At 35.0% G+C, this 9,634-nt stretch overlaps 1 protein-coding gene across 3 annotated transcripts; it reads right to left on the reverse strand.

Annotated features, from left to right (window-relative positions):
• Positions 1 to 2,651: 2,651 nt before the first annotated feature.
• LOC121259354 (receptor-like protein 15) lies at positions 2,652 to 7,182 on the reverse strand. 3 transcript variants are annotated; one of them, XM_041160907.1, is made up of 4 exons: positions 7,087 to 7,166; positions 6,688 to 6,973; positions 5,395 to 5,541; positions 2,652 to 5,136 (listed from the first exon to the last, which is right to left on the reverse strand). In XM_041160907.1, exons 2-4 carry the CDS (start codon positions 6,881 to 6,883, stop codon positions 2,906 to 2,908), a joined length of 2,574 nt encoding a protein of 857 aa, XP_041016841.1. In that variant the 5' UTR covers positions 6,884 to 6,973; positions 7,087 to 7,166; the 3' UTR covers positions 2,652 to 2,905. The 3 variants fall into 3 exon arrangements, with proteins under 3 accessions (XP_041016841.1, XP_041016838.1, XP_041016839.1); XM_041160904.1 differs by having other exon boundaries at positions 6,688 to 7,182; XM_041160905.1 differs by lacking the exon at positions 5,395 to 5,541 and having other exon boundaries at positions 6,688 to 7,182.
• Positions 7,183 to 9,634: the final 2,452 nt, after the last annotated feature.

The raw sequence follows: 9,634 nt of genomic DNA on the forward strand, positions 1-9,634 counted from the left end.
TGCATAGATGATAGGACTTGGCTGGAAACAGTGGCTGGCTTGTGGAAACCCAGTCTCCAAGTGGGATTTTGTTGAGGTGTATGTGGAGACTGGTTTTAGAGCTAAAAATCAAGAAATAGAATGCTTGCTTGATGTGCGCTCGACGTGCGCTCGAGCGAAGTTCGCTCGATAGTGGGCTCGAGCGAAGCTCAACCCCTGAGTTCGCTTGAGTCTCGCATGACAGTGAGCTCATGCGAGACACAAACCCTAGTGTTTGCTCGAGTACCACTCGACACCCTACTCGAGCCAATGTTGTTCGCTCGATGCGTGCTCGACACGGCGATCGAACAAAGAATGCAGATTTTGCCAGATCAGGGTTTCCAGCGCCGTTTGCTATATATTTTTCATATTTGACTTGTTTTGTACGACTTTCAACATATTTTGATAGAGAACAATTGTCAAGTAAGTGCATAATGTGTGAGAGAGAAAAAAATCCAAGAGATTGTGAGTTGAGATTGAGTTATTATAATCTCTTCTGGTTAATAAGAATTCTGCAGCTCTGTGGACGTAGACAATTTGCCGAACCACATATATTGTGCATCGTGTGCTTAATCGTGATTGCTTTTACTTTATTTGTCATCGTTGGTGTGTATATTTTTACACAACATTTCACAACAAGAAAAAAAAAATTCGTGGGGATTTGGATTGATTTGCGGTTTTGGAGTTGTATAGGAATTGTCGTGAAGTTTCTGGATGGGGTCTTCTATGGTTTGATCATTACAAACCAAATGAACATCTCCATATGAATCTAGAAGGACTTGATTGATGATAAATTGAGATATAACCACCATGGTTGTATTGTTATGCACATAACATTAGGAATTAGAAACTCACCAGTAATCCTCTGTCTGGGATCAAATTTCAAACATGTTTTCAACATGTCTGGGATCAAAGGTCAATAGTTGCGGGATGGTTGTGTACTGCTCTTTATTTAGAACAACCTGTTTTACCCATTTTCTAGGACTCTATTTCTCCTTTTGGAACCATCCCAGAACAATTCCTGGGCTTTCCATGTCCTTTTCTTCTTCTCCTTTGTTGATAAACTTCTCAAAGTCTCCATCTCTGAGCTCACCATCTCAAGTATTCTTTTTTTTTTTCCTCTCTCTCTCTTTCTCCTTGTGGTTTTGTATTGTGAATGATAGTAGTGTTTAAATGATAGTAGTGTGAATGATAGTAGTGTTTGAATGATAGTAGTGTGAATGATAGTAGTGTTTGAATGACAGTGTTTAAACTGTGAATGATATTTTCTGGGTTGTTGTATTGTTGGATGGTGAACAATAGTGGTAGTGTTTAAATGATAGTAGTAGTAGCACAATTTGTTGCTCAACTAGAAATGCTTGTGGGGGGGGAGTTGTGAAAATAAAAATGAAAATAATTATTGGAGTTTGTTGGGGAGAGTTGGAGATTATGAAATAAAAAATAAAAAAAATTAATGAAATAAAAAAAAAATTGTATTAAAAAATATATTTAAAAAATAATAATATTTTTTTATTATAAAGAATGAGATAACTAATCTAATGTGGAGTGAGAGTTTTGAGTCATTAATCAAAAACCTAAAAGTCATCATATTAGCCAAATTTTGACTTGGAGATAGCTAATCTCATGATTGTTAGGTCGAAAGTCACGGGAAACATACTTTTTGTGCTTTAGGTTGGAATTTACAGCACTTGCTCACCTAAATCGTGCCTGAGAAGTACCTCGCCCATTTAGGCTCTATTTGGATATATAAAACATCTCATTATTACAACTTTATCAAAGTCTCATATAAAATATAATAAAAATTTAACTTTTTCAAATCTCAAAACAATAATAATATTAAAAAATAATATTTTATTTAATTTTCAAATTTCATCTAAAACCATCTCATCTCATCTCACTATCCAAACCGACCCTTAATACTTTGTCCATCCTATTCCATTGTTCACCCTACTTTTTGCTCGGCTACTTGTTGCTTGACCAAATTGCCTTCTTGCTCGCCCAAAGATAGTTAAATCCAACTTTTCTCAAATTTTCTCTCAAGTAAATGTGATCCAAGGTCGTGGCTCTATGATGCAGGGGGTCCGGGTTTGATGATGTTGAGTTGGAAAATTTCACGTTTATGTCGTTGGACTGCCTTGAGAAGGGAGATCAGCATAAATTTTCAGAAAATGGTGAAGATTCCTCTGGTTGGAGCAATATTGTGCATGCATCAATATTTTAGGCTTAACTTTAGCTACAGGTATCAGAATTGTACATATAATCCCAATTCGGAAAACATTTTTGTAATTTTGCCACTCAACTACCAATTATTTAGGTGTTTTGTATCTCAGTTTGAAACTTCAGTGACAATATACATCCAAACATCAATTTGAAACTTGGGTTACAATATAAAAAACTTCAGCCACAATTGGAGATTGTTGTACAGTGAATATTAATGAAACTTACGGTAGCTACTTTCTTCTGATGTGCATGCTAGCTAAAAAGGACACTACTTGCCTAGCGCTTTTTAAAAATACAGTTTAAAATATTTGTAGTCATGATCCTCCTACTGATAAGAAGTCATAAAAACATCTGTATGAATTAACCACTTACATTTTTCTGAAAAAACAAAATTGAAAGCTACTTGTCCTCACTAATAAAAATAGCAATACGTACCTCCATTTGATTAATATCTTCGATAATTATAATTCAATACAAGACAAGCATAGGAAATCAAATTCAATTAAAAACCAGTCTTCTATAGAAAGAGGGGAATTGAGTTCCTTGATTCATAATATTAGAGCGCAACAACCATTATTGATAATCAAATACATATGCAAGTACACAACTGGCTATCATCACTGCCTTTAAAGATGTCCATGTAACCAGGAGATATCTAATGTTGACATCATCGATTTGCCAACCTTTTTAGGGGTATCAAAACTGTAAAATAACTCCAGTACATGAGATCCTCAATCAAATTGAAGCACCTCTGCCTCCAGTAAGGATTAATATAAAGGATACTAACTACCAACAAAAAGAAAATAAGGTAAGATACTGAGAAGCTTGCAAAAAAGACTACATGATCTACTTCATACCATTTTCTCTCACTTTCTTTTGAAGGCTCTTTTGGTTTTGGATTTGACTTATCTCCTGTGGTGCAATTCTCCAATGGTGGTCCGCAAAGAAATGGATTTCCTTCATAGCTACTCTTCTCAAAAGTCCCAAATTGATTTTTCATATCAGGAACTTTACCAGATAAATTATTGTATGCAACATTGAATGTTCCCATAGAATACAAATCAATCAATGTTGAGGGAATTTCTCCACTCAAACTATTGTGAGAAAGGTCCAAGCTTTCTATCGAAGCCAAACTCGAAAATTCTTCTGGAATCGAACCTGTCAATTGATTGTAAGACAAGTTTAGTGAACGAATTGAAGATAGTTTTCCTAGTTCCTTTGGGATTCCACCTGTTAGTTTGTTGCATGACAAATCTAACCCAGCCATGTAATCAAGGATGCCACCCTTGTAGGAGCTAGACCTATACTTCGTTACAAACTCAACCTCAATATCTTTCCTATCATATGATAAATCTGTATCAGCCTCTGGAAGATATTTCTCTAGAAGACTTTCATATGTTGGAGTTTCTGGTTCCATTTGCAATAACACAGGAGTAACAGAAGTTTCTGAAAAGGCAAGATCAGTAGGATTTATCTTCCCAAAGGTAATATTGTGAAGACAATGCGGTATTGTCCCAGAAAAGGAGCTCCTTGAAAGATCCATTATGCCTATTTTCTTTAGCAAACATACTTGGTTTGGAATCATACCAATAAAATTGTTGCCTCCCAACAAAAGTATTCTTAAGTTAGAAAGTGTAGTGATTTCAACAGGAAGGGTGCCGGAAAGGTTGTTTTCACTAATGTCCAATGTCATAAGAGATGATGAATTGAAAAGAGCTTTCGGTATAGATCCTGTAAGCTTGTTCCCTTGCAAAAGTACATTAGTCTGTATATCCAAGCAAGGAGGTAAAGGTCCCGAAAGTGAGTTATGAGAAAGATCTATTAAAGATGTTGAACGTAATCCACAAGGAACGAGACCCTCAAAAAAGTTATTACTCATCCTGATGACAGCTACCGGAAGCAATGTTAATTTTCCCATTGACATGGGAATTGTACCTGACATGTTGTTGTTCCCAATATCAAACAAAGTCATGCCAAAGGAAATTGATAATACTCTAGATAGAGTACCCGTGAACTGATTACTGTTCAATTGAAGAGTAATCAAGGATGCCAAGTTGAAATGCTCTGAGAAGATTTCACCTTGAAAGCTATTATTGCGTAAATTCAAAAGAAATAAGGAGGTACATTTGGAAACCAATTCCTTTGGCACCTCTCCTGAGAATCTATTGAAGGACAAATCCAATCTGTTCAAATAACTCATGTCACCGATTGAAGATGGAAGATCGCCTTCAAAATGATTTCGGGAAAGATTCAGAGTTTTCAAATATGGCATTATGTTTCCAATATTTTCTTGAAGTCGTCCATTTAAGTGATTTCCTGAGACATCCATCCAAGAAACATTAATGTGGTGCTCTGGTTGTAAATAAATTCGACCCTCAAAAGAGTTATTTCGAAGATTTAGTAGTCGTAGCCCTGTATTGTTTTCTGGTAACCAAAAGGGGAAGCTTCCTTTCAACTTATTGTGAGATAAATCAACCACTTCCAATACGTGCTGATCAAAGAGAAACTTGGGGACATTTCCAGTTAGCTTGTTCAGATTACAATTCCGCAATAAAAGGGCCTTTAACTGAAATAATGGGGTCCAACCCACTGGATTTTCAGTTTCAATCTCAAGTTTGTTGTTGACATTCATAAATCGAACCACCTTAAGCTTGGAATGATTAGCGAATAAGCTGAATGAGAACAGACCCTCGAAAAGATTATAACTAAGATCAATATACTCAATAGCTGTGGGACTCAAGCTGGCTACCAAAGATGAAGATAAGTTTCCAATGAAACGGTTACGAGATATATCCAACACTCTTAGTGATGACATATTGTTTATGCATCGAGGAAGGGTCCCTTGAAAGTCATTGCCAGAAATATCCAACTCCTCAAGTTTCTTCAATCTGCACAAATCTATCATAACAAATAGAATTAGTAGGACGCATAAACCGCATGCATGGCCAGTTCCCTTTGTTTTTTTAACAAATCAATTTGTGCGTGCGTATTATATAGCGAGAAAAGAAGTGAGTGGTTAATTAATTGATATGTTTTCTAGTGGGAACCAATTAGAATAGCTAAATCATGCAACCATTAGCTAGCTTTAACTTGCTCTCGCATTCGATCCTAATGAATTAATTGAAGATGGGTGATTAATTTGTTTTTCATACTCACCTTGAGTTGGGAAATCTCCATAGAAATCATTGTCAGATAACGATATAGCCTTCGCCGAAGATAATGCCCCAATATATGGAGAAATACTCCCAGTGATGCGATTTCCACTCATATCTAAAATCTCCAGCCTACTTAAATTTGCCAAATCTATCAAGGGATGTGAAGACAGAGAGTGTGAAAAAAAATATCTAGAAAGGTAAAAAAGATTGATATCAATTAAAAGAGAAATTCTACAAATTAAATTCCCTCTCACTAACTTGCAATAATTTATTTTAGCCTTAATTGGATAGTGGAGTTATTACTGTGGATTGGTAATCTTCCTGTAAGTAGGTTATCTCGCAAGATGAAGACCTCTAAGTGATATCATGTGGAATCACCACTTATCCCAAAAGCTTAGCTAATGGAAAGAGGTAGATTTTATTTTATATATTAACACTTCAACTCACATGTGGGCCAGACTCCCCTTCAATAAGTGAGCCCAACACATGGAATATTTAATTAAATGGGCTAAAATGTAGAGTCATGGTTCGAACTCTGGACCTTTACTCTAATACTATATGAAATCATCACTTATCCAAAAAACTTAAGTTGATGGAAAATAGTAGATTTTATTTTATATCTTAACAGCTTAAATTAGCTATTTATACATCACATAGTGAATGAACACCTTTGCTAATTTGAAATTATTGTACCGAGGGATCAAGATCATGATCAGCACATATTTTGATTCAAACATATATTGTGCATACTGAAAATAAAAGCTAGAGTAACTAATTAATGTCAGTATTAGCATAACTCATGAAACGACTAAAAGGATGACAAGATAATCAAAATCAAAATCAAAATAAATTCGATAAGATTTCCGCTTTCTACAGTGTAAGTTTTCTTTCTTGCTTGGTTTATTCCATTCCACCAAACTCTTCATTTATAAAAAAAGACATGAGAAAGAATAAGGAAAACTACTACCTCGTTAGCCAAAATTAAGCAAACTAGCATGCTGCATGTTACAGGAAAGAAAGGATGTGATATAACTGTAAACGAGCGGAATAGATCGAGCAGGCTGCCAACTAAATCCTAGCTTGTGAGGGATGAATCAATTTAAAGCATATATGGGTGTAAATTAACTCATGATCTCTACTAATAATTATGGACACAACCCTCCATCCTTTTTTTTTTTTTTTTTTTTTTTTTTTGGTATAATTTGTTGAGAGAGCAAGGGGGTGGGGGTCATGTTGTAGTTTGAAAGTTAAAGCAGCAGCTAGTAGGGTAGGGGCCACAAATTAAAAACCAAACCTTCATTAGCTATGCAACCACCTATTTGATTGCCTGACAAATCAAGACTCGTTAGCTCCTTGAAGGGCCGGAACAGGGACACATTTAGTAACCAAGTTGTATCGCCTTGCCTTATATCGTGGAGGGAGAGGCCAATGACATGACCCGTGGCGGAGTTGCACGAGACTCGCTCCCAACCACAGCAGTCACTGCTCATCTGATCTGCGTCCTCAATCCAGGTGGGAAGAGGGTCGCCAATGGTAGCATTGGATTTCAGAAACGCCTTCACTCGTAACAGACCAATCCTCTCTTCCTCCAAGCAACCTTCGTGCTCATGGATTTGCACAAAAATTACTAACGCCCACATCAAACACTTCACCAAAGACCACGGCCTCCTGACTGGAAAACATTGCCGCACACCTCGATTCATGATTTCTTGCTGATTAATCAGCTTGTTTTTTGTTGGTATGTAGCAGCTAGGCACAAAATACTCACTCTTATTTTCTCCATTTTTCTACTATATATATATATATATATATATATATATATACACATGAATACGTCGGGAATACGTCGGGAAGACTTTTAAAAAGGAAAAGGAAAATGCTAGCATTAGCTAGACCGCGTGAAAGACTTTCTATTTCCACATTGACTTGGACTAATATTATTAACACCCACGGGCCACATCTTAGTGCATAAGTCTAAAATTTGGTTAGAATTTTAACTTTGATTATACTATCAACTTTTAGTTAGGTGAGTTCACATTAGATTAGTAATTTTTAAGTGAAAATAATAATATCATATTATATATTTTAATAATATTTGACAATTTTTTTTTTAATATTTTATAAATACACTTCATAAATAAGTAGAATAAATAAAAAAATTCTGCCGTTAGTATTGAATAAACATTAACAAATAAATATTTATTTGTTAATAAACATTAGTATCCTCAACATTAGTATCCTCAACACAGTCCATAGTCCAATATATATAAAATGAATTAGCTGTATTGAGCAACACAGTCCACATGGCACCAACACAGTCCACATGGCACCAACACAGTCCACAGTCCAACATTAGTATCCTCAACACAGTCCACAGTCCAACATATATAAAATGAAAAAAATATTTTTTTTGTTTTTGAAATTCATAAAATGAACATTAGTATTGAGCAACACAGTCCACAAATAAATACCAACACAGTCCACAGTCCAACATTAGTATCAGATCAACATCTTAAAGTCGAACAAAGCAGCAAACCGTTGCCAATATATAGATGTTATATCTGCCTGCCTCAAACTGACATATAAAATTAGCAATCTCCAATGGAATGTTTAAATTAACTTCAATTATGATTAAAAAAAAAAAAAAAAAAGCCTATCCGGCACTACATATAGAATCAGTATCATCTTTGGACAAGTCAGAACAAGAAAAATAAAAAGCAATAAAATCCAACACAGTTTTCAGATTTTAACAAATTCCTCAAAATTTTAACAAATTTTCAGCAGACAAACAGTCCACAAATATGCAGAAAAATAGCAAAGAAATAAAAGTCATCACAAAGAAGATAAACTTGTTGTTCTGTTTTGCTGATCTGGTATGCAAAGAAAATAAACTGGTATACATGTGTTCTGTTTTGCAAAGAAGAACAACAAAGACATTGTATTCCTGATCTAGTATGCATGTGCTCTAGATTTGGGTGTACTCACATGAGAGGTAGACAGACAGACAGAAAAAGAGCCCAGTGGCTTGAAGGCTGGCATTTATTAATAAATCATATACATCACAACCCAAAAACAGTTTACAAAGTAATTCAGCAATGCCTAAAATTTCAGGTTTCTAGTGTTCACCAAATTACTTTCTTTGTATTTTTTCTTTGCCTTTTCTCACAAACACGATAAACCAAAACTGTGAATAGAAAAAGTCATCTGCATGATATCAATCCACCTAGACTCGTGAGAATATTCCTTTAAAAGCACAGCACTTTCACATTAGAATAGTCATTTATGACTCAAGTTATAAAAAAGGTGTCCAAACACCATAATAAAAAGTAAAAAATAGCATAGGATTAACAGCATTAGCTCATTAAACAATCAAATAAGAGCCATAGTGGCAAATTAATTTTCTAAGAGTTAGTGCAATGAAGTTCCTGCTCTGTTTAGTTGCATAATATACATAAAAAGTAATCTAAACACATTATTTATATATACAGATTGGGATACCAGCTTGGATTCAAAGGTCTTCAACAAAATAATCTAAACACACAATTTAGTTTAATAAAAGATTTTCTCATTGAAAATTTTTAGGTAACATACTAGAAGAAGAAATTCTATTTTTACAAACAAAAAAACAAATTTTTCTCAAATTTTTCTTTTCATTCTCTTCCACTTTCTCAGCAGCCAAACAGGACATCAAAACCAAAACTATCACGACTAGAGCCTCAAGATTAAAAGACTAGCCATAACTTAATGAATTAATTTTCTTACAGAGAGAAAAAAAATAAGCAAAAAACGAAAATCGCAATATATATCATAGATAACAGATCGAATAAGCAAAAACATATTTTACCAAAACAATCCAGGAAAGACATGGTTGTCACATAATTTTGAGATTCAAATAAAAAAATAGTCTGATAAAGAACAAAAGCAGGAGAGAGAGAGAGAGACCTGTTGATCTATGACGACAGGAACTAGGAAAATCAAGGATTCAAGAAATTTCCAAGAAAACAAAAACAAGAGGGAGTGAAGAAGGCAAGAAGAGCGAGAGTTTCCAACTTTCCAAGCTTCCAAGCTTCCAAGCTTCCAGCGCAAAGAGAGAAGGGAATACAAGGAAAAGAGAGAAGGACAGTTGGACGAAAAGAATAAAATAAAGGTTTGTTCCTTCTACAGTCGCTCGTCAAGTATGGCCAGGGAGAGGAATTTACTGTAGCTCAAAGCCAAGAGATTATCCCTTTGGCTAGTCCAAT

Source organism: Juglans microcarpa x Juglans regia, chromosome 4D (genome assembly GCF_004785595.1).
Source record: "Juglans microcarpa x Juglans regia isolate MS1-56 chromosome 4D, Jm3101_v1.0, whole genome shotgun sequence".
In the NCBI taxonomy this organism is placed as follows: Eukaryota; Viridiplantae; Streptophyta; class Magnoliopsida; order Fagales; family Juglandaceae; genus Juglans; species Juglans microcarpa x Juglans regia.